The sequence below is a fragment of the Asparagus officinalis genome, chromosome 3 (assembly GCF_001876935.1).
Source record: "Asparagus officinalis chromosome 3, Aspof.V1, whole genome shotgun sequence".
NCBI classification, from domain to species: Eukaryota; Viridiplantae; Streptophyta; class Magnoliopsida; order Asparagales; family Asparagaceae; genus Asparagus; species Asparagus officinalis.
The window spans coordinates 44,990,929-45,016,325 of record NC_033796.1 but is presented as its reverse complement, the minus strand read 5'-3'; the positions used below and the strand labels follow the sequence as shown (position 1 = coordinate 45,016,325).

At 42.0% G+C, this 25,397-nt stretch overlaps 2 protein-coding genes across 2 annotated transcripts; both read right to left on the bottom strand.

The window, feature by feature from the left end:
• On the bottom strand, positions 13,947-15,036 carry LOC109835037. The gene has a single exon (XM_020403036.1). It carries the CDS (start codon positions 14,985-14,987, stop codon positions 13,947-13,949), a length of 1,041 nt encoding a protein of 346 aa, XP_020258625.1. The 5' UTR covers positions 14,988-15,036.
• Positions 18,329-19,180, bottom strand: LOC109835036 (uncharacterized mitochondrial protein AtMg00810-like). Its single transcript, XM_020403035.1, has 2 exons — positions 18,979-19,180; positions 18,329-18,909 (listed from the first exon to the last, which is right to left on the bottom strand). Exons 1-2 carry the CDS (start codon positions 19,178-19,180, stop codon positions 18,329-18,331), a joined length of 783 nt encoding a protein of 260 aa, XP_020258624.1.

Genomic DNA, 25,397 nt, shown 5'->3' with positions numbered 1-25,397 from the left:
TGCAAGACAATAAGGTTTGGGAACTTGTCCCATTACCAGAAGGTGCAAAACCAATTGGTTGTAAATGGATTTTTAAAACCAAGCGGGATGCAAACGGTAATGTGGAGAGGTATAAGGCACGTCTTGTGGCTAAAGGCTATACTCAAAAGGAAGGCATTGATTATACAGAGACTTTCTCTCCGGTTTCATCGAAAGACTCTTTCAGAATAATCATGGCACTTGTTGCTCATTATGATCTTGAGTTACATCAGATGGATGTTAAGACTGCATTTCTCAATGGAGACATTGATGAGATGATTTATATGGTGCAACCAGAAAACTTTGTGTCAGGAGACCCAAAGAATATGGTTTGCAAATTAAGGAAATCCATCTATGGACTCAAGCAAGCTCCTCGTCAATGGTATCATAAGTTTCAACAAATAGTTATCTCGTTCGGTTTTGAGATGAACATTGTTGATGACTGTGTATATCACAAGTTCAGTGGGAGTAAGTATATTTTTCTGGTTCTGTATGTCGATGACATCTTGCTTGCCACTAATGATATAGGCATGTTGCACGAAACCAAGAGATTTCTATCAAAGAATTTTGAGATGAAAGATCTTGGGGACGCCTCTTTTATATTAGGGATCCAGATACATCGAGATCGCTCTCGGGGTATTCTTGGATTATCACAAAAGAGCTATATCGATAAGGTACTTAAAAGGTTTGGCATGCAAGATTGCAGACCAGGTGACACCCCTGTTGCTAAAGGAGACAAGTTTAGTCTCAATCAGTGCCCTAAAGGTAACCTTGAAATTCAGGAAATGCAGAAGATTCCTTATGCTTCGGCTGTAGGAAGTCTAATGTATGCTCAGGTATGTACGCGTCCGGATATTGCGTACATTGTTGGGATGTTAGGCAGATACTTAAGCAACCCTGGTATGGATCATTGGATAGCAGTCAAAAGGGTTATGAGGTATCTTCAGAAAACAAAAGATTACATGCTCACATACAGAAAATCAGAGAAATTAGAGGTCATTGGGTATTCGGACTCTGATTTTGCTGGATGCCAAGATAGCAGGAAGTCTACATCAGGCTACATTTATATGTTAGCAGGAGGAGCTATATCATGGAAAAGTGTCAAACAAACACTAGTAGCTTCCTCCACTATGGCAGCAGAATTTGTAGCTTGCTATGAGGCATCCAATCAGGGAATATGGCTGCGAAATTTTGTCACGGGACTGCGCATTTTGGAAAATGTTGAAAGACCACTAAGGCTATATTGTGACAATAAATCTGCAGTAATGTATTCCAATAACAACAGGAGCTCAACTAAGTCAAAACATATTGACATTAAGTTCCTGGTTGTGAAAGAAAGGGTACAGAGTGGACAGATATCCATAGAGCACATTGGGACAAACTCCATGTTAGCTGATCCTCTTACTAAGGGATTGCCACCTAAGGTCTTTCATGAGCATACTGCTCATATGGGTGTGGTATTATTTGAGGATATTATGTTTTAGTGGGAGTTTGTATTTGTGGTGCTTTATGTTTGGTTGTATTGTCTGATCAGAATAAAGTATTCAGTTAAGACACTCTGTTACATTATGTTTGGTTTTGACCTCACTAAGGAGGACCAGTTAAAAATAGACATGTACTGATCACATTGCATGTAATTTTCATGCTGCACATCCATGATTGATCTATGTCGTTTGATTGTATTGGTATATGTGACCATTGATGGGTCAAGTCACGATAAATGTGATGAAGGCCGCTTTGATCCTATATTGATATAGTCAATGGACGAGATTGTTCGGAAATACATTTTCAGTGATAGCAATTTTTGAGCTCATAAGGTTATACACAATTTAAGGAATCATATGGTGCCCAAGTGGGAGATTGTTGGATTTAATCTAATAAATCTATTTGTGGGCACATATGATTAAATAAATGTGTATTGCTATCTTTCAGGATAACCCACTAAAGTGATCAATTAAGTTGGGTTAATTTGGTATTTAAATAAGTCATGGGGTTATATGTGCAGATACCAGGTTGTAATTGTGATTTATTGAGGGGCTAAATTACAAAAGTACAACATCTATAAATAAGGGGTTATGGTCCCTAACCTAGGGTTACATTCTCTAATTCTCTACACCCCCATCTAGCTAGAGAAATTCGGATTTAGAGAAACCCTAAGGTTAGAAGATCATTGAAACCCAAATCAAGATTTATTCTATGGATTCAGGTATAAGCTTCCGCCCTTTTAGATTCTTGTTAATCTCTTTGAATTAATCATGGCTATATGGTTTTAGATCTCAAGTTTTGGTTTAGATTCAACACACATTTATATTTGTTTAAAGTGTTCGAATTTGAATTCATTTCTTTCAATACCGGATTGGAATTTCTTTCTATTGTTCCAAATTTGGATATGATTTTTAATTGTCCAAGTATTTATCAAATATGAAACTAAATTTCACTTGAATTTTTTATGGTAAGTAAGAAAATCTTATTACCATGTTAGGATATGTGAAGCCTAACTATCAAGCATGCCCTATACTTCAGAAGAGAGGAGGAACAAAGTTGGAACAAGAGAAACAGGATCGACGATGGAGAAGTTCAAGTAAAAACAACGAAGGAGACAGTTTTCTACATCGCGGTCGACCGGCCATGGCGCGGCGGTCGACCGACGTCGTGCACAGCTGGGTGCACAGGCCAGGAGCTCATCGCGGTCGACCGAGCATGGCGCTGCGGTCGACCGGCAAAAGTCCAGAGAGCAAGCCCAGTCTGCAGTCAGCTTCGCGGTCGACCGCACATGGCGCTGCGGTCGACCGCCCAAAGTCCAGAGAGCTCGATCAGGAATAGGATTCGTCGCGGTCGACCGCACGTGGTGCGGCGATCGACCGGAGTCGGGTTTTGGCCCAGTTTCGAATTTTAACCTGTTTTGTTCTGTTTCCTTTTTTATTGGTTAAACCCTTAAGTCTATAAAAGGGTTGATTAGGGCATGATGTAAAAAAGATAAAAAATAGTGAATTTTTCTCCTGCGGCGGCGGTGGACGTAGTTTCTCACATTGAGAAGCGAACCACGTAAATCTTGTGTATTTGAGATTGGTTATTTTTCTCTTCTCTCCTAAATCTCTATTTCCAAATCGCATCAGGGGGGTTGTGCATCCCCAACAAGTGGTATCAGAGCGACCAGGTTCGGCGCGAGCGATTTAAGGTCAGAGACAATGGGATCTGAGAAGGAAACATCCAAGATTGAGAAGTTTGATGGAACAAATTTTGGGTTCTGGAAGATGCAGATGGATGACTACCTCTATCAGAAGGATTTATACCTACCATTGGGAGAGAAGCCGACGGATATGAAAGATGCGGATTGGAAGCTATTGGATCGAAAGGCCCTTGGAGCGATCAGGTTGACCTTGTCTAAATCAGTAGCGTTCAACATCAAGAATCAGAATACGATGGCGGATGTCATGGCGGCGTTGTCCAGTATGTATGAGCAGCCATCTGCGGCGAATAAGGTACATCTCATTAAAAAGCTGTTTAATTTGAGGATGTCCGAGAACCAGAAATTCAAGGAACACCTGAACGAGTTTAACGAGATCACGGATCAACTAAACTCGGTCAATATTCAGTTTGACGATGAAATCCAAGCCCTCTTGATACTTGGTCAATTGCCCAACAGTTGGAAGGGTACCGTTATCTCGATCAACGGATCATGTGGCAAATCAAAACTGAAGTTTTCAGAGGTGGTGGACATGATTATGACTGAGGAGATTAGAAGGCAAGAGGAAGAGATTTCTAATTCAGGGTCGGCGTTGACAGAAATAGAGGGAGTAGCCGAGGAAGATCTAACTCGAGGAACGGAAGGCCAAAGTCCAGGAACCGCAAGGGCAAGAAGGAGATCGATTGCTAGAATTGTGGCAAGTTTGGCCACTATGAGAATCAGTGCCGAGAACCCAAGAAGGATAAGGAAAACAATACTGAAGCGAACGTGGCCTCAGGAGAATCAGATGATGCCCTAATCTGTTCGTTGGAGAGCAAAACTGAATTGTTGGTGCTGGATTCAGGAGCTTCGTTTCATGCTACCTCAAATAGAGATTTATTTGAGAACTACGTTTCAGGACACCTAGGAAAAGTCTATCTTGGTGATGATCAGCCTTGTGATATTATTGGCAAAGGAGTCGTGCAAATCAAGCTCAATGGGTCTACATGGAAGCTGAGTGATGTGAGACATGTTCCTAGATTAAGGAAAAATCTGATTTCCATAGGACAATTGGCGAAAGAGGGATACATATCAACCTTTGCATGTGATACATGGAAGGTTACAAAGGGATCCATGGTTGTTGCCCGTGGTACGAAGACGGGATCTCTCTACATGACGATAGATGCACGAGGTTCCATTGCAGTGGCTGAAGGCAGTGAAGACCCAAATTTGTGGCACCAGAGGCTAGGTCACATGAGTAGCAAAGGCCTAAAGGTTATGCAATCGAACGGGAAGTTACCAGGTTTGAGATCGGCTGATATTGACCTATGTGAAAGCTGCATTCTTGGGAAACAAAAGAGAATAAGCTTCAAAAGGGTTGGCAGAACTCCTAAAGAAGAGAAGCTTGAGTTAGTTCACACAGATGTGTGGGGCCCAGCATTAATTCCATCCACCGGTGGAAGGTTATATTTTGTGACCTTTATAGATGATCACTCGAGGAAGACTTGGGTCTATTTCATGAAACACAAATCAGAAGTGTTTGAAGTCTTCAAGCGATGGAAGGCTATGGTTGAGAACGAGACCGGTTTGAAGATCAAGAAGCTTCGTTCTGACAACGGCGGCGAGTATGAAGACTCAGAGTTCAAGAAGTTCTGTTATGACAGCGACATTAGATTAGAGAGGACAGTGCCAGGTACACCCCAGCAGAATGGCGTAGCAGAACGCATGAACAGAACATTGACTGAGAGAGCCAGAAGTATGCGGTTACAAGCAGGTTTTCCAAAGCAATTCTGGGCAGAAGCAGTCAACACAGCTACCTACTTAATCAACCGGGGACCATCAGTGCTTTTGAAGCACAAAATACCTGAAGAAGTATGGAGTGGAAAGCAGGTAAATCTCTCTCACCTGAGAGTATTTGGATGTGTTTCATATGTACATCTGAGTGATCATGCTAGAAGCAAACTCGATCCTAAGTCCTTAAAATGTTTCTTTGTTGGCTATGGCGGCGATGAGCTTGGCTACAAGTTCTGGGACGAGCAGAACAAGAAAATCATCAGAAGCAGGGATGTGGTCTTTAACGAATCAGTCCTCTACAAAGACCGTGATGCAGTTCAGCCCACTAGCTCGATGCAGAGTGATCCTACGTATTTTGAGTCAGATGATGCCTCAGGTGGAGGCAATCCCGAAGCTAGTTCTGATGAAGAAGAAGAGATGATGGATGAGACCACTTCAGAGGGGGCAGATGAAGATGAAGAGCCTGTTTCGCCCGTTAGAGAGTTGAGGCGGTCAGCTAGAGTCCCCAAGCCTAATCCAAAGTATCCATCACTACAGCCCAGAGCTCATCTCAACTACCTATAGAGACTGTTTCGCCCGTTAGAGAGTTGAGGCGGTCAGCTAGAGTTCCCAAGCCCAATCCTAAGTATCCATCACTACAGCCAAGAGATCATCTCAATTACCTACTTTTGAGTGACGGTGGAGAGCCAGAAAGTTATGATGAGGCTCTTCGAGTGGATGATGTGAGCAAGTGGGAGCTCGCCATGAAAGATGAAATAAAATCATTGGACACCAACAATACATGGGAACTTGCGAAGCTACCAACAGGGAAAAAGGCCTTGAGCAATAAATGGGTGTACAGAATCAAAGAGGAACATGATGGTTCCAAGAGATACAAGGCCAGATTGGTGGTTAAAGGATTTCAGCAGAGAGAAGGAGTTGATTACACAGAAATCTTCTCTCCAGTAGTCAAACTGACTACCATCAGAACAGTCCTGAGTATTGTTGCAGCTGAAGATCTACATCTCGAGCAGCTAGATGTAAAGACAGCTTTCCTCCACGGTGATCTAGAGGAAGAGATATATATGCAGCAGCCAGAGGGGTTTACTCAGAAGGGAAAAGAGAAGATGGTATGCAGATTGAAGAAGAGCTTGTACGGCCTAAAACAAGCTCCAAGGCAATGGTACAAAAAGTTTGATGGATTCATGCAAAGAACGGTTACTCCAGGTGCAATGCTGATCATTGTTGTTTTGTCAAAGAGTTTGACAAGAGTTACATCATCCTGCTCCTATATGTCGACGACATGCTTGTGGCCGGCTCAGACATGAGAGAGATCAAGAAGCTGAAGAAGCAGCTGTCGAGTGAGTTTGACATGAAGGACCTAGGCACAGCAAAGCAGATATTGGGAATGAAGATCAGCAGAGACAAACTCTTAGGCACACTACGACTATCTCAGGCCGAGTATATTCGACGGGTGCTTGAGAGATTCGGGATGAGTGGTGCTAAGGCCGTCAGCACACCGTTAGCTAGTCATTTCAGATTGACTAAGGAGCAGTGCCCCGAGACTGATGAAGAGAAAGATTACATGGCTAAGGTTCCTTATGCTTCAGCCATCGGAAGCCTTATGTACGCCATGGTATGTACGATACCTGACATTGCCCATGCAATGGGAGCTGTGAGCTGATTTATGTCAGATCCAGGAGAGCAACACTGGGAAGCAGTGAAGTGGATTCTTAGATACCTGCGAGGTACGATAGATGACTGTTTATGCTTCAGAAGAGGCAAGTTAGTTCTGCAGGGTTTTGTTGATGCAGACTATGCTGGTGAGATAGACCAGAGAAGGAGCACTACAGGATACGTATTCACTTTGGGCTCTACAGCTATTAGTTGGATTTCTCAGTTGCAGAAGATCGTTGCTTTATCAACGACAGAGGCTGAATATGTTGCTGTGACAGAGGCAAGCAAGGAGATGATATGGTTGCAGGGCTTCTTGGAGGAGCTGGGACAGAAAAGTGAGAAGAGTGTCCTACATTGTGATAATATGTGAAGCCTAACTATCAGACATGCCCTATGCTTCAGAAGAGAGGAGGAACAAAGTTGGAACAGGAGGAACAGGATCGACGATGGAGAAGTTCAAGCAAAACGATGAAGGAGACAGTTTTCTGCATCGCGGTCGACCGGCCATGGCGCGGCGGTCGACCGACGTCGTGCACAGCTGGGTGCACAGGCCAGGAGCTCATCGCGGTCGACCGCATGTGGCGCTACGGTCGACCGCTCAAAGTCCAGAGAGCAGTCCAGAGTTTTGTCTTCGTCGCGGTCGACCGCACATGGCGCTGCGGTCGACCGCCCAAAGTCCAGAGAGCTCGATCAGGAATAGGATTCGTCGCGGTCGACCGCACGTGGTGCTGCGGTCGACCGGAGTCGGGTTTTGGCCCAGATTCGTTTTTTAACCTGATTTGATCTGTTTCCTTGTTTACTTGTTAAACCCTTAAGTCTATAAAAGGGTTGATTAGGGCATGATGTATTAAGACGAAAAATAGTGAATTTTTCTCCTGCGGCGGCCGTGGACGTAGTTTCTCACATTGAGAAGCGAACCACGTAAATCTTGTGTGTTTGAGATTGGTTGTTTTTCTCTCTTCTCTCCTAAATCTCTATTTCCAAATCGCATCAGGGGGGTTGTGCATCCCCAACATACCACTAGCAAATGAGAACAAAACTGTTAATATGTACGAGGTTATGTCATCCTCCAAAACATGAGGATGCACCAGCTCAACAAAAAAAGAAACCTTTCCAACCTAATTCAGGTTAATTATCAACTCCAAGAGATGGGCAAAATTCAAAACGCATTACAAATTCCTGCGTTTAGAAACAAAAACCAGTTCAATTTTCATTGCCGAGCACCAATCACGGTTTGTTTTAGTATCCTGTATCCTTGAGATCTTGCTACAAATAATTTTGATGTCAAATTGTATCATCAGGATACATTCTTCCGCTGTACGTTAGCAGCTTCTGCTGGAAAAACAAAGTGTTTCTCATGATCTACAAGTGATATATACAAGCTGCTGCTGAAGCTTTCTTAATTGAAGACCATTAATTTTGCTTCCCATTTTTGTTTCATCCAATCAAGAGCATCACTCCCTCTTCTTCGCATAAAATGAACTTGAACAAAATTCATAACTGAAGACCACACATTGAAGTAGGAAAAAAAAAGAACAAATGGTTGACTCTAGATTCAGGTTGCAATCCACAAATAGGACACAACTCATTCCCTATAATGCCATATCTCTTCAGTTTAGTTCTTGTAGGAAGTTTATCTAGGCAAACTATCCAAAATATGAAAGCATGTGTTGTGCGCAGCGGAAATTTCGACAGAGTTTTTGGTGCACAATAAGAGAGAAAGATCCCAATAAGAATTCTCGTCTCACCAAGGAAACAAGAATCTGAAGCGAATATCTCAACAAGGTGAGATATCGACTCTTCCTCTCATCAGTTCTAGGAATGACTTGTCGAGGGATCCTAAAAACTATTACAATGGCCACAAACACAAACAAACTAATTTTACGTGGTTCGGCAAACTGCCTACGTCCACGGGGCAAGGAGGGGGAATCTACTATTAGAGAGAAAAAGAATACAAATGGATTTACAACTCTCACAATTTAAACCCTCAAATAATCTCTCACACACACAAATATCTCTCTGTTTTTCTCTTTCAACACCCTGCACACAGCCTTTGCCTCTGTCCTTGCTCTGCCGAAAAGCAACCACAGCCGCAAAAAAGGCCTTCTTGCACCCCCTCACTTCGCTACGAAACCCTAGGCTAACAAATCAATTTGTTATTTATAGGAGGGAGGAGGATATCAGGTGGGCCTTTGAGAGAGATTCCTTGATCTCGCCACGCGCACGAAGCCGCAATTTTGATTCGTGGTGGCCCCCACGCGTTGAAGACAAACGCGTCCACAATTCTCCACCTCGGTGAAGTTTTCCCAAAACTGAGCCGACACCAACCAAACCAAATGTCTCACTTGTTGCGTCCAGTACGAAGTGCAACAATTTACGACAACAGACTCAATCCACTACAAGTCAAGAATCCAAATGAGAATGCGAACACTCTTCAAATGTTGGTATCAACTCACAAATCGATCTCATCCCCATTAAAATCAACAATCCAAACCGGCTGCATCATAAATAACTGCCTAAGTATCCTCTTGCCCAAGAAATCAAGCCTTACGTAGTTCACCCAAATGGCCTCCAAAAGCCTCAATCCACTAGAAGAGTTCGCAATCCTTCTCCAATATCATCAACTCTGTGGCTGATAGCACCTCCAATAGCCTCAAACACCTTCACCTGAGGTGAACCAATGGTCATATCCAAACTACGTCTACCAACTGCACTCGAATCAAAACCCAACTCATCATCTGCACCTAAATCCAAATGATCCCTAAGCTGTGTCACCTCAGTTGGAATCCCAAATAATACAGTATGATCTGGAGTAATCTTCACCCAATGTGAAGTAGCATCACACTCTACCCGCTGCGATACATCTAAGGTCTGTCCAAAACTCTTCACCTGCTGAGAGTCAATTAACTCCCTCATCGAAGCCTCAACTAAAGTGACACAATCAGACCTATCTTCCAATAGAGTTTTACCTCCAAACACAGCAATTGAAAACTCTTTAATAGGATGACCCAAATATATCGAAGCCTCGATCAAGAAACTCTTCTGCAAACCATTGCTCAACCACAAACATCGATCCTCCTCCAGCAAGGCATGGTTCTCCAAATTTGTTATCCTATCTAGTTGCCCCAAGATTTCCTTTCCAACGAAGTGTCTCGAAATACCGTGAGCTCGGCTCCAATACAGAAATAGGTCCATCTTGTACCTCCTACCAAAACCAGAATGAAGTACCTTTACCTTTCTATCTATCTTACACTTCTTCAAACTATTAAAGACTACTAGGACTTTATCCATAGGGGATTTGGTTGCAACCCAAACACGTCTAAAACAGTCACCAATAAAGAAAACCAAACGTCTATTACCTCCCAATGATGCTCCCTTGGAAGGCCCCCAAACATCAACGTGAACACCTCCTGAACGACCCTTAGCACGGTGAATAGAGGTGCCAAACTTCACCTCGGTCTTCTTGCTCACATCAACATGTTCACTGGATTTCAAACTGCAGGTCTTCACACCCTCTTTCAATCTATGCGAGAAATCAATACTGGAATGGCCAATCCCCAAATGCCATAGTCTAGTCGAATCAATAGAAGTCGCAAGTTCTCCACCTGCCACTATACCTCCAGTCAAGTAATACAGCTTATTCCTCCTGACACCCTTCATCACAATCCGAGAGTCTTCCACAATCTTGAGAACTATGTCCTCAATTCGAACATTCAGACCCTATCTAACCAAAGCTCCAATCGAGATCAAGTTCTTTCTCAAAGAAGGAACATATCTCACATCATTTAACTCTCTAATAGTCTCGTCAAACATTTTGATGTGAATTCTTCCTATCCCAAGGATCTGGCATGCACGGTTATCAGCCATGTACATCACACCACTATCCAGCTTCTCAAAACTGGAGAATCATTCCCTTCTAGGGCACACATGATAGGTCACACCACTATCCAACATCCACTCGGATTCATCCGAATAGCTACACGTAGGACTGATAGAAAGCGAATAAATAGAGGAGTCAGAAATATTAGCATCCGATACGATGTTTGTTTCTGATGATGGTTGCTTTCCTTTTCCCTTCTGCTTATTCTTCATCAATTCGTCGAGCTTTGGGCAGTCTTTCTTCCAATGACCAGTCTCCTTGCACCAAGCATACTGATCTTTTCCTACTCTAGACTGTGACTTCTAATTCTTTCGGTTTGAACCCTTCCCTCTTGCGGCTAACGCCTCTGCTACCGACTCAGTCGAAGTCTCCTTATCATTCTTCCGAAGCAGATAATTCACCAGTGTAGCAGTGACCTCACTATACGAAAGAGATACCTTCTTATTAATCAGAGTAAGGACGAAGGTCTCATATTCCTTGTCGGGCAAGAAACTCAACAATAACAACGTCTTGTTCTCATCTTCAATTATGACATCCACATTCGCCAAATCCGCAAGAAGCTTTGTGTAGGTGTTCATGTGATCTCTAATTGAGGTTCCCTTCTTCAACCGGAAACGATAAAGTATCCTCTTCAAATGCAAACGGTTCTCAACACTCTTTGTCAGATACTTGCTTTCGAGAATCTCACAAATCTTCTTCGCAGAAGTCTCATTCATCACATCATATTTTAGATCTTGAGTCAAACAAGATCTAATCACACCACACGCCGTTCCATTCATCTTCTTCCAAACCTTCTCTTCAACGTCATCTGGCTTGCCATCTAACTCCAATGTATCCTCCAAATTATGCGCGTTCAGCGCATCCAAAACCTTGCATTTCCATAATCCAAAATTGTTTGTGCTATTAAACTTCTCCACATCTATCTTCATAGAGTGGATATTCAAACTCTGAATGGTCTTCGCGCTAGAAGCACCACCCTCGACACCCGAAGCACCTTCTTTCCCCGACATCTTTCTCAACGCACCAACGAAGGAAGAATAGATCCAAAACTGAAAAGATAGAGTCTTTACCAAAAGATCTCACATTTATCACCAAACAAAGCCCTAGACGAACCTCTAATTTGATCTACTCCTCCAAATAGCTCAAGCATAGCCCGAGCTCTGATACCACTTGTTGTGCGTAGCGAAAATTTCGACAGAGTTTTTGGTACACAATAAGAGAGAAAGATCCCAATAAGAATTCTCGTCTCACCAAGGAAACAAGAATCTGAAGCGAATATCTCAACAATATGAGATATCGGCTCTTCCTCTTATCAGTTCTAGGACTGACTTGTCGAGTGATCCTAAAAACTATTACAATGGCCACAAAGACAAACAAACTAATTTTACGTGGTTCAGCAAACTGCCTACGTCCATGGGGCAAGGAGGGGGATCTACTATTAGAGAGAGAAAAAGAATACAAATGGATTTACAACTCTCACAATTTAAACCCTCAAATAATCTCTCTCTCACACAAATATCTCTCTGTTTTTCTCTTTCAACACCCTGCACACAGCCTTTGCCTCTGTCCTTGCTCTGCCGAAAAACAACCACAGCCGCAAAAAAGGCCTTCTTGCACCCCTTCACTTCGCTACGAAACCCTAGGCTAACAAATCAATTTGTTATTTATAGGAGGGAGGAGGATATATGGTGGGCCTTTGAGAGCAAGGGCAGCAAGCTCTCTTCAGAGCTCTCAAGGCTGACGTGGTCATGGAAAACTTCTTCCCCCCTCCAGCAAGCTTCCAAACCCTCCCAAGCCTCGCTCTCAAGGCTGACGTGCCTCCTGAGAGCTTCCGATCTCCCAAGCGCTCCACAAATTTGTGGAGCGCTTGGGAGCTCCTAACTTTAACAAAAAAACCCTCCCAACAAGTAATCTTCGCAGATCTACACAAAATTGAAGTAAAAATCGAACATTTTTGTCTCAAATCGATGAGATCGGCGGCGACGGACTTCAGCTTCGCGGGCGTCTGGTCTGTACTCCGATGGGCGGCGGTGGTTGAGTCTCCGAGGCCGCGGGTTGGGGAGCCAGAGATCCGATGGTCGGCGGTGGTTCAGTCTCTGGGTTCGTGGGTTTTTGAAGTCTGGTTTGGGTTGGGGAGAAGAAGAAGAGGCATGGGTTTGGGGGAAAATGAAGAGGTTTTGGTTTGGGGGGAAATTCGTGGACAGTTCTCTGGGTTCGGGGTTTTTGACGAAGATTTTTTTTTATTGTGTTTTATTCATTGGACAGCTGAGTGAAAAAATGAACGTTTGAGTGAAAAAATGAACGTTTGAGTGAAAAAATGTACCGTTGTGTAAAAAATGAAACGTTGAGCGAAAAAATTCTTACCGTTGAGTTATGAAAATGACAGTTATGAGCTCCATTTTCTTACTGTTGAACAGTAAAAAAACCTCTATAAATTCACAATTCACAATTCACAATCCACAATTCACAATCCACACAACTCTCTCATAAAAAAAACTCTATATTTTCCTATCAAATTACAAATCTCATGGATCCCTCCCAAAACAACTACTATTCGCGCCCCCTTACCGGTGAAGGATCGACCTTATACTCACCGTTCTATACAGAAGTCGTAGAAGAAGGTCATCCCATCGAGTTATCACAATCCGCAACACAACAAGTGTCATCCCAAGAAACACCGATCATAAAGAAGAAGAAGGCTTACACGCGGTCCGAAAATTGGACTGTCCACGAGGATAAGCTTCTTGTGTCTGCTTGGCTGAACACGAGCCAAGACTCCATCCAAGGCACGGGGCAACACAAAGATAAGTTCTGGCACAGAGCTAACGACTACTTTATCCAATACTCCACCGATCCAACGAGTCGCACACCAAACCAAATGATGCACCGTTGGTCAACGATTCAACTGTCGGTCAACAAGTTCTGCGGGTGCGTTGCTCAGATTGAAGGAAGACAAAGATCTGGTACGGGAATTATTGACCAGGTAAATATTTAACTTATATGTTTTTATGTAAATATTTAACTTATATGTTTGATTATTCTAAATTTAACTCTTGTGTAGACTGCAGAAGTAAAAGAATTATACCAATCCCTTTATGGTAAGCCATTCGTGTTTGACCATTGCTGGGTTGAGTTGCGTCATCACCAATCAACACTCAATTTAGTTCAACGACAATACTTTGAAATGCGTCAGGCAGAGATATTGGAGAGGTGGATGTCCAAGGGTTCTTCCTAATTATCATATATTGTACTCGCATCGCATCCTCATTAGTTCTTCCTAATTATCAAATATTATCTTATATTAGATTTATGATTGTACTTGAAATTGAAAATTTTAGCATTGAATGAAAACAACTACTTTATTAAAAATAAAATTGGCATAGTACAACAACTAGAACTCCTTTTCTGAAATTACATTAGACATAAAGAAACTTAATCCTCAGCGATGGATCCCTTAAGCTGCCACAGATGCTCGATCAAATCATTTTTTAGTGATTTGTGTGTTTGCGTGTTCCTGATCCGATGATGATTTTGAATGAACTCAGTTAGAGGCACCGTCTGCACATGAGAAGGTTCAACGACTGGTACCGAATCGGTAAAGTCGAAGTTGTTGTCCAATTGACAATCACGTTCATCTTCAACGATCATGTTATGCATTATGATACAAGCTGTCATGATATCTTTCAGCACACAAGGTTGCCAGAAACGTCCTGGTCCACGAACAATCGCAAATCGAGCTTGCAACACGCCAAAAGCTCGCTCAACATCTTTTCTTGCGCTTTCTTGTTGTTGAGCAAAGTACTTATGCTTGTTTCCTCGAGGTGCTGGAATAGTCTTCACTAATGTGGACCACTCTGGGTAAATCCCGTCGGCGAGATAGTATCCCATATTATACTCGTGGCCATTGACAGTATAGTTGCACGGTGAAGCTCTTCCCTCCGCAAGTTGTGCGAAAACCGGTGAACGATGTAGAACATTAAGGTCATTGTGAGACCCCGGCAGTCCAAAGAAGGCATGCCATATCCAAAGATCTTTGCTAGCTACGGCCTCCAAAATAATTGTGGGTTCATGAAAATGTCCAGTATACATACCTTGCCAGGCAGTTGGACAGTTCTTCCATGTCCAGTGCATGCAGTCGATGCTCCCAAGCATACCAGGAAAACCTCGTTGTGAGCCTTCCTCGAGCAGGCGTGCAACGTCTTCATTAGTCGGTGCACGAAGGTATTCCTCTCCAAAGATGTTGATAATCGATCGAACGAACCTCTTCACGCTCTCAAGCGACGTACTTTTACCGATCCGAACGTAGTCGTCAACGGAGTCAGCGGATGCTCCATATGCGAGCATCCGCATAGCTGCAGTAATCTTTTGAAGACTAGATAGTCCTAACTGTCCAGCACCATTCCTCTTTTGGACGAAGTACTTGTCATGTTCGACGACTGCGTCGTGGATTCGAAGGAATAACGAACGCCTCATTCTGAACCTTTGACGAAAATAATAAAGAGGATAGGTTGGTGCGTCAGCAAAATAATATTGGAATAACCGATTGTGGCCTTCCAGTCGGTTTCGATGGAGCACGATACGTCGTTTGTGTTGAACTGAAGTTGAACATTTCTTTTGTTCTTCTTCCTTAACGACAGCAGCTCCCATAAGAAAGAACGTCTCTATCATTTCATCATCGCTAGAGCTAGATGAGCTAGACATTTTATTCTGAGAGATGATGGGTTGAGGAGAGAAGCCGTCGAATTTTATAGGCATCAGTCGGTTGACGGTCAAAGTTTGTGATACCTCGAACTTCGTGCCCAGCCTCGAAGACCGCGGGTTACCTCGAAGACCGTGTGTGCTCCCTCGAAGACCGTGGGTTACCTCGAAGACCGTGTGCGCTCCCTCGAAGACCGTGGGTTGCCTCGAAGACCGTGTGCGCTCCCTCGAAGGCCGTATCCAACGGTTAGAAATAAAATACAAGAGGTTTAAATATAATTAAAAGTAATGGGTAAAATATTAAAATAGAAGAGGGGTTTTTTTTGATATTGTTGGAGCTCCTAACTAGGAGCTTGTTGGAGCTCCATAAAAGAATGAGTGCCTCCCAAGGCTTACTTTTTTAATTTTTTATTCCAAAAAGGTTGAGAGCTCTTGAGAGCTTGCTGACTAGGACTCCCAACTGGGAGCTTGCTGCACTTGCTCTGAGAGAGATTCCCTGATCTCTTCACGTGCACGAAGCCGTAATTTTGATTCGTGGTGGCCCCCACGTGTTGAAGACAAACGCGTCCACAGCATGTTTTTGATATAGTATAACTACTCCAAACCAATTTTGTCCAAGCCTTCTTTTCACCAGGATTGATAAGTAAAGAGTAAGCTGGTGATGTGCTGAAATAAGGCTTCTCTCCTTTCCAGTAAATGTCTGAGCATCCACTCATAAGTCTTAATTAGGATCTTTTTGAACTGCCATGAAAACTGTTATCTAGCTTCAATATTCTAGAAATCGTAGGTTTTAATGTATTTTCCATGAATCCGCTTAACCCACATTGAGTCTTGCTTGAGCACAAATGCCCAGCTATGTTTGAGCAAAAGAATGAGAATGCTACCGCAAAAAATCTGCATACTATACAAAACTGATTTGATTAACTGTAGTCTACCAGCAAAAGATAGGAGCCTTGATGTTCTAAGTGATTCCCTTAGGGGGTGTTACTTGTTCAGGATTGTTTTGTAATACTAGGATTGTTGTCTAAGAATCCTACATTCTAGTATTCTGATTAAGACTAGGAGTTTTTTTGTTAAAGTCTTCGACTTTTATGAACGATTTTTAAGCTTTTGATTGGATTCTTGGACTAAATGTTAAGCAACTATTAACAAGCATACCTACTATCTTATTAAGTTATTAAGAAAATATAATTATTATTTAATTAGTAATTTTCTATAATTATAATTTTAAGATTAAAATTTACTTGTAAGATGTATATTTAAATATGTAAACATTAAATATAATACAACAATTTGTCAAACATTCACTATAAATATAGAACTATTTAATATGGAATATTTGATACTTTACTATTAATATATGAATTAATTATATTTAATACTACGAATTTTCTATATTTCTTATCTACTAGTTAAATAAATATTAAATATATAAATAGTATATTTAATAAATTATTTATATATTATGATAATTAATAAATATATTTAAAATAAAATATATTAAAATATTAAATGTATAATATTAAAATAAGGATAGAAATGATTAATAATAATAAAAATATTAAAGAGTATAAAATGTTAAAGAATATTTCATTTTAAATGTATTAAATATATTTAAAGAATCTCATTAAAAAGTATTAAAATTAAATATATTAAATAATTAAAATGAATATTTAAATCATTTAATATTTTCTTAGATAAATTTTTAAATATTATTTATATTTACATATTCACTATTTTTCTTATCTAATATTTTCTTATATCCATGTATTTAATATTCATATGAAATATCTAAATAGTGTTATAAATTTAAGAAATTCTAAATAATAAATATATTTAATATTAAACTAAATAAATTATATTAAGTGATTAAATAAGATTAAATAATATTAAGTATAAAAATTATCAAATAATATTTATAATTACATATATTTCAATATTTAAATTAAAAATATTTAAAATTGAATATGTTTGATATTTATTAAATAAGTGTATAATATTTAATATTAACTAGAAATGTTTGGTAGGTATAATTAGTTTGTTAAAACTATGCCTCAAAACCATCTGATTGTTCAAAACAGCCAATGGATCATCGATGGTCAATGAGAGATCATCGATGGTTACTTCGATTGTTGATGGGCTACAGTGAACAATAGGGGATTTTGAACCATCGATTGCTTGTAGGAGATTATCGACGGTCATGTTTGACCATCGATGGTTACAACGCGGATTGTAGTTTTTGATGATTTAATCTCAGCCATTCGTTTTTCTTTTGGTCTCACTCCTATCAAGTTTTGGATACCCATTTTCTGATCTAGTTTTTTCTTTGAGGATTGAAGAATGAGAGTTTGAGGGTTTAGGTTTTTGCCTTGTTTTTGTACTCTTTTCTCTTTTGATAGTGGAATTTTTTTCAATGCCTCTGCCATGAACGTAGCCCAAATTGGATGAACCATATAAATCTCTATGTTTGCGATTGCTTGTCGTTTATTCTCTTGCTTGTTCTTCGTAATTATTTCTGCCTTATTGTGTACTTGTATTAACAATCTGGTATCAAAACCTCGGTTGTGATTTGTTTTGTGTGCAAAGAAGATGTCTGTGAAATACAATGTAGAAAATAGAGAAAACCCTAATTGTTGTTTATTGAGATAACAAGGGAGATATAAATAGCCATACAAATAGGGTTAAGGTTAACGGGTAACAGCCCATTAACCCAATACTTAATTTAACACTACCCGTCAAGCTGGAGCATAGATATCCATCATACCCAGCTTGTCACATATAGTAGAGAACACCTTTGAAGAAGTAGCATTGGTAAGAATATCAGCAAGTTGCTGTGAGGACGGAGTGAATATGAGAGATACTATCTTCTTCTCCCAAGCATCTCTGACAAAATTACAGTAAACTTCAATATGTTTTGTCCTCTCATAAAACACAGGATTCTGTACAATATAAATGGCAGACTGGTTGTCACAATACATTGGCATGGGTCTAGGCTGAACAAAACCAAGCTCTGTCATAAACTTTCGTAGCCACACCATCTCACAAGCAGTGTGAGTCATTGCTCTATATTCGGCCTCTGCACTAGATCGTGATACTACATCTTGTTTCTTGCTTCTCTAAGTCACAAGATTACCTCCAACAAAAGTACAAAATCCTAAGGTCGACTTTTGGTCTCTCATGTCTCCTACGTAGCCAGCATCAGAGAAAGCCGAAATGTGAGTATGCTCATGCTTCTTATATTGCAATCCCTTGCCAGGACAACTTTTGACATATGCCAAAATCTTCAGAGCTGCTGTCCAATGAACCTCTCTAGGTTTGTGCATAAACCTGCTCAGTACACTTACTGCAAAAGTAATATCAGGTCTGGTAACTGTCAAATATATTAGCTTCCCAATGAGTCTCCTATATCGTCCAACATCATCTAGTAAAGAGGTATCATCACGCCACAAATCAACATTTACCTCCATTGGAGTGTTTGCAGGTTTGCATTCCAAGAGACATGTTTCTTCTAGTAAATTTAGCACATACTTTCTTTGGGACAACAACATGCCATGCTTTTGATATGCAACTTCAATCCCAAGAAAATACTTTGGCTTTCCCATGTCCTTAGTGACAAAATGACGGTTTAGATACTCCTTAGTCTCAGTTAAGGCAACAGAGTCACTCCCAGTTAGCAAAATATCATCAACATATACGTCTAAAATAACCAAACCAGTAGTTGTGCGTCGAAGAAAGACAGAGTGATCAGACTGACAACGTTAGAAACCAACACTAGAAATAACCTTGCTGAACTTATCAAACCAGGCGCGAGGACTCTGTTTTAACCCATAGATGGCCTTCCTCAGCCTGTAGATAATATTCTCCCCCTGAGCAACATACCTAGGAGGTTGCTCCATATAAACCTCCTCGTCCAAATCACCATAAAGGAAAGCATTCTGCACATCTAGTTGGTGCATCGCCCAATCCATATTAACAGCTAGAGAGAAAAGAATTCTGATGGAGTTGAGACGAGCAATGGGAGAGAAGGTTTCAAAATAGTCAATGCCATATGTCTGGGTATAACCTTTTGTAACCAGACGAGCTTTATATCGGTCTACAGACCCATCGGGGAGATATTTCAAGGTATACACCCATTTTCAACCAACCACAGTCTCTCCAGTAGGAAGAGAGACCAAATCCCAAGTCCCTCTAGAAAGCAGTGCACTCATTTCCTCATCCATAGCCTGCTTCCAGGCTGGTACTAACATAGCTTCCTCATGTGACCTGGGTATAGATACAGTGGATAAGGACAAAGCAAACTGACGAAAAGATGGGGTGAGATGATCATAAGAGACAAAAAGAGAGATCGGATATTTCGGGCAAGACCGTTTACCTTTCCGAAGAGCAATATGAATATCCAAGTCAGAAGGAATAGAAGTCTCAATATGAGATGGACCGGCAATTGGAGATGAAGTGTCAGTAGGAGCAGAGTCAGGAGCATGTACTTTTGTGCGGCAAGAGTATGTCAGTAGAGGCTTCGGTGCAGGAGCCACAGGAGCAGGTAATGGAATAGTAGTAGGAGCAAAAGAAGGTAGTGGTACATGTGGACAACTAACAGTAGTAGAACCAGAGGAAAAATATAGGATAGACTCAAAAAAGGTAACATCAGCAGACACAAAAAAATTCCTGGTTGACGGATGATAACACCTATACCCTTTTTGAGTACGAGAGTATCCAACAAAAACACACTTAATAGATCTAGAAGACAACTTATCCAAACCAACTGTCAAATCCTGAACAAAACATGTACAACCAAAGACGCGAGGAATCATAGAAAATTATTTTTTATGAGGATGAAGATAATTGAATGGTATTAGACCATCAAGGACAGAAGAAGGCATGAGATTAATCAAATAATAGGCAGTGAGAACAACATCAGACCACAAATACTTTGGAATATTCATATGTATCATCAGTGTTCTGGCAACATCTAGAATATATCTATGCTTCCTCTCAGAAACTCCATTTTGTTATGAAGTGTGAGAGCAAGAAGTTTGATGAATAATACCATTAAGAGCATAAAATTTTGAAACATCATTTTTCATATATTCCAAAGTATTATCAATACGAAGAATACGAACAGAAGCAGAGAACTATGTTTTTATTTCATTATAAAAGAGCTCAATAACGTGCGAGACCTCAGACCTCTGTTTTAACAAATAAAGCCATGTCATGCGAGAGAAATCATCAACAAAGATAATGAAATATCGAAAACCGTTCACAGAGGGAACACGATAAGGACCCCAGACATCAGAATGAACCAACTCAAATGCAGAGCTACTGCGTTTATCGACACGACTCTGAAAAGTAGCACGATGGTGCTTACCCAGTTCACACAACTCACAACCTAAAGAGGAAATAGATGGCTTAATAGAAACTACCGATCTAAGTTTTTGTAGGGAAGGATGACCCAGACGTCAGTGCCACAGTAAAGTAGATTCAGGCTGTGATGCAACAAGACCAGTCTCTGGCACACTGTCATCCAAATAGTACATACCTCCTTGCTCATGCCCCAAACCAATCGTCATCTCAGTTGCTAGGTCTTGAAAAACACAATAAGATGGAAAGAAGGTGATTTTACAGTTATTTTGTTTTGTAAACTTGCTAATGGATAATAGGCTAACAGGGAATTTGGAAACGTATAACACATCAGTTAGTTTTAAAGATAAAGTAGCATGAACTACTCCATCACTACGAACTGGAGAAAGTGTACCATCAGCAATCCGGATAGCGGGAAACTTAGCAGAAAGATGTAAAGATACAAAGTGATCCTTTATACCTGTCATATAGGATGAGGCTTCAGAATCTAGTATCCAAGGTTTGTGAGAAGAAGCGATGTAAGCATCCATACCTGAAGAGGATGCATGAGTAGCAGAGTGACTGTTCTGAGAGAGTTCTAGCTGGCGTAACCTCTCATAATCTGCTTGAGAAATCTGAATAATAGTAGCAATAACAATTGGACCACCAGAAGTAGTAGCAGAAATAGACGAGTGAGTTGACTCGGCGTCAGCTACCTGGGCCCACTGAGGTCGACCAAACTTCTCCCAACACTTCTCAGAAATATGTTTGGTTCTCCCACAGTGACCACACTAACGTGAGCCCTTATCAGATTCACCTTGTCTCCCACCAAAGGAGCCACGTCCTCCCCCTGAATCACGACCACGACCGCGGCCTCTGCCTCGACTAGAGAACATGGCAGACTGATCCATTGTAGGTGGAGACGGTGTAGTAGTATCAGAAGTAACACCAGTAGAGACATGCATGACTCTGGAGAATGTAGCAGTCAGTGAGGGAATGGTATCGCCACCCAATATCTATCCTCTCACCTGGGACTATAAAGTAGGGTGTAATCTAGAAAGAAATTTGGACACTACCAGGTCGCGGTGATATCCCAACAGCATCGCTGCATCAGCTACTGCAGGTTGATGCATCTTCAGTTTATCTATCAGTCCCTTCAACTCACCAAAGAACTCCGGAACTGACTTATCTCCCTGTTTGAGTGCAAACAGTCACTAGATCTCAAATACACGGGAGGCATTCTTCTCATTCCCGTACATAATGTTCAGGTTGTCCCACATCTCCTTCGCAGTGGTTAAGAACATAACACTGCTACTGATCTGTGCTTCCATACTGTTGAGAGTCCCACATCTCCTTCGCAGTGGTTAAGAACATAACACTGCTACTGATCTGTGCTTCCATACTGTTGAGAAGCCAAGTCATAACACAATAATCAGACGATCATAACACTGCTACTGATCTGTGCTTCCATACTGTTGAGAAGCCAAGTCATAACACAATAATCAGACGATAGCCAGGTATTGTAGGTAGGATCTGTGGTGAGGGGTGGAGATGCCAGTAGATGTGGTAGTTTGCTCTGATCGCCAATGAAGATGTGGAGAGCTTGTGCCCAGAGCAGATAGTTTGCACCATTCAATTTAATAGTAGTCCCCAAGACTACCTTGGGCGCAGAGGTCTCACCAGCAACAATAGAAGGAGTAGTAGAGGAGGAGATGTCCGACATCGAAGTAGTAGTCATTTTTTTAGCAACAATAGGAGACAGATAGTAGTCAAATAGGCAGATTAGTAGTAGAGATCCGTTCTTGAAACATAAACCAAGAGCAGATCAGGAGTAGGATTAGAGGCAGAGTGGTAGATAGTCATGCCCTCACGCCGCGTAGGCGAGATCACCTGAGGGAGAGAGCCCTAGCTTTTGTTTGCACAAAGGTTCAATTTTTATAATCTTGTTTCTTGAATGAAACAAGAATAAAAGTGAAATATCTTAACAACGTGAGATAGACACTCTTCCTCTCATCAGTTCTATGACTGAAATATCGAGGGATACAATTGTCATCTCATCAGTTCGAAGACTGAGATGTCGAGGGAATAGGCAGCACGCTGTAGGGGGGCACTGTAGCAGCAACACTGTAGCGACGGCGGCATTGTGGCGGTAGTGCCGGCGGCAAGGAGAAGAGGCGGCGGCGGCTAGGGTTTTTGAATGAGGATTTGTGGCGGCTAGGGTTTCATGCTCTGATACCATGTAGAAAATAGAGAAAACCCTAATTGTTGTTTATTGAGATAACAAGAGAGATATAAATAGCCATACAAATATGATTAAGGTTAACGAGTAACAGCCTATTAACCCAATACTTAATTTAACATACAATATTAAGAAGTTCGACTATGATGCATCACACCCCGGGTCTATTGGTACGTGTAAGCCATGTGACCCACTAAATGTAACGCGTTGTTTAGCTCAATTCACTAACAAAATCGACTAGCCGATGTTACACTTGAGTCTTATACTTACCTATTTAAGCCACTAAAATTTTTACTTATTTTGTAATGTAGGACTATCCACACTTGGGCATCACAATCACCCTACCTTATAAAGGCAACATCCTTATCACGTCATGATAATTGGCATATTCCAGTATCGCTATGCAATACGAACTCTAGAGGTGGCTCCTATGGCCTCTAGAGGTGGCTCCCACCACCCTCACATATTGTAGCACTTAGTCTCTGTTTGGGGTCAAAAGTTGATGTTTTCATTGGTGATGAACTCATTACCATTTTAGCCATTACAATAAGTTCAAAAAAGAAAGAAAGTTGATCTTTTTATAAGATCTCCTTACAGAATGAAAATAAAGATTACAACTTTGTCAAACAACACACAGCAGATGTTTATCGCCTGCTATTTGCGTGGGAACTTTGCCTGTGCCGGGGACGTTAATATCCATGGACAGTTGCGGATCAGATCCGATTGATAGATTGATAATCAAAGCTCCTACTTCACAAAGGAAGTATTCGCAGAAGTGGTAATCCCGGCCAAGCGAGATTACGACTCTTCTCGGGATTAAGACCAAGCTTAAATCCGGATGAATAGGGGGAATAGGTCTAATATCTCTCAAACTCTCTCTTTTTTATTGAGGAACTTCGCCAAGATCTGCTAACCCTCTGAAATTCGTGCTTCACTCTCCAATTTCGCAGCACCTCGCCCTGTTGATGTCCGCCCTTGTGAAATGAGCTCCTAGGCCTGTATTTATAGGCTTCGGTTGGGAGGTTTTTGGATAAGAACGATGGATTTGGCCTTATCCTCAGTTGACAATCATGTAACTATGTTTATAGATAACATCTAAGCAGTTAGGAACCTCTGGAACAGAAAAAAATCCCGTGAAAACTCGTCAAAATACGTTTTTGGGTCGAATCTGGCTGAACCGGGTACAAAACGAGTTCGGTCTGGATCCTGTTTCGTCAGTTCTACGTGCATTCGTCGCTTTTTATTGACTTGTACACTTGTTTGGCGGTCATAAAAGATGCCTATGGGTTGCCGCACACAAGCTCAGACAAAGAGAAGGTGCGTGCGCCTCCGGATGGTGACATGAACGTCGTTATCCGAATCAAAGGGAGGATTATCCAACGCCTTTACAGCGCATGAAGCGGGAATCGACAAACTGGTTGAGTGCACGACAAACGAACCACCCACAATGGAAAACGCCAAGGTGGGGACTTGCACGCGTTAAATCAACTCAAAGCGTCACAACGCGCCCAACGTCAGTTAACACGCACTCATCATTCAGCCTCGTGCATGTCACATCAGTGCGGGTCATCAGTTCACGATGGCCGTCAATCAATGTACATATTAAATAACTTGCGTGGAGCATACAAGTCAACACGACGGATGACGTAAACAAAAACGGGAGAAACTTACAAGTCCCGGGGCAAGGATCGGAAAAGTCTAAAAACACAAGAAATCAGCGAAGACAAAAGATCTCAGCGCGGCCGCGCTGGACGCCGATCCAAACCGACCGCGCCCGTGCGGGGTCGGAAATGGATCCGGCACCCGCGCCGCGCGCAGTCGGAGATGATCCGACCCGCCGGCCCCGTGCGGGTCGGAATCAACCGACCGCGCCGGCGCGGGTCGCGAGCACAACCGACCACGCCGGCGCAATCAACCGACCCGCGCCGGCGCAGACGTGTCGGACAACAACGGCCGGACCCGGCGCCGGCGCGGGTCGGTTCCATCCGACCCGCACCCGCAAGCGCGGTCAGACTATTCCTGGGCGCCTGTTTCGACGGGCTTCCGGTTTATTGATGGGTTTTTCTCGAGATTTGTTGGTTCCAGAGGGTTCCCAACTGACTGAATTCATCTACAAACGTGGGTGTAGGCCTGTTGTTAACTGCCAAGATAGAGCCAAGATCACTTGTTCTCATCCAAATAATCCGCTTCCGAAAGCCTATAAATTACAAACCTAGGCCTCCTTTCAGGCGGGGCGATGATTATCAGACGAGGAGCGTGCGGCTGCCGGATTGTGGAGTCAAAGGAGCACGAATTTCAGCGAGGGTTGACAGATCTTGGCGAGTTCTTCGGCATAAAGAAGGAGAGTTCGAGAGATCCGACGCCCGTTCCCGTCCGTCCCTTGAGATTAGGCTTGGTCTTAATCTCGAGAAGAGCCCTGATTTCGCTTGGTCGATCTCAGCGCTTCAAATCAAATACTTCCTCGGTGAAGACGAAGCTCTGCCAAATTTTTCATCAACCGGATCCAGATCTAAGGCGGTCCACGGATAAACCCCGGCACAGGCAAAGATCCCACGCAAAGCAGCGGGTGATAAACGTCCTCTGCGTTTGTTTTGACGAGAGTTGTAAAC

Excerpts from the sequence above, each read along its gene's own strand:
- LOC109835036 (XM_020403035.1), bottom strand. The coding sequence starts at position 19,180 with ATGGATTGGGCGATGCACCAACTAGATGTGCAGAATGCTTTCCTTTAT. Across the intron at positions 18,910-18,978 it reads CAAGGTTATTTCTAGTGTTG|ACGTATATGTTGATGATATT; the intron begins GTTTCTAACGTT and ends TGGTTATTTTAG.
- LOC109835037 (XM_020403036.1), bottom strand. The coding sequence starts at position 14,987 with ATGAGGCGTTCGTTATTCCTTCGAATCCACGACGCAGTCGTCGAACAT.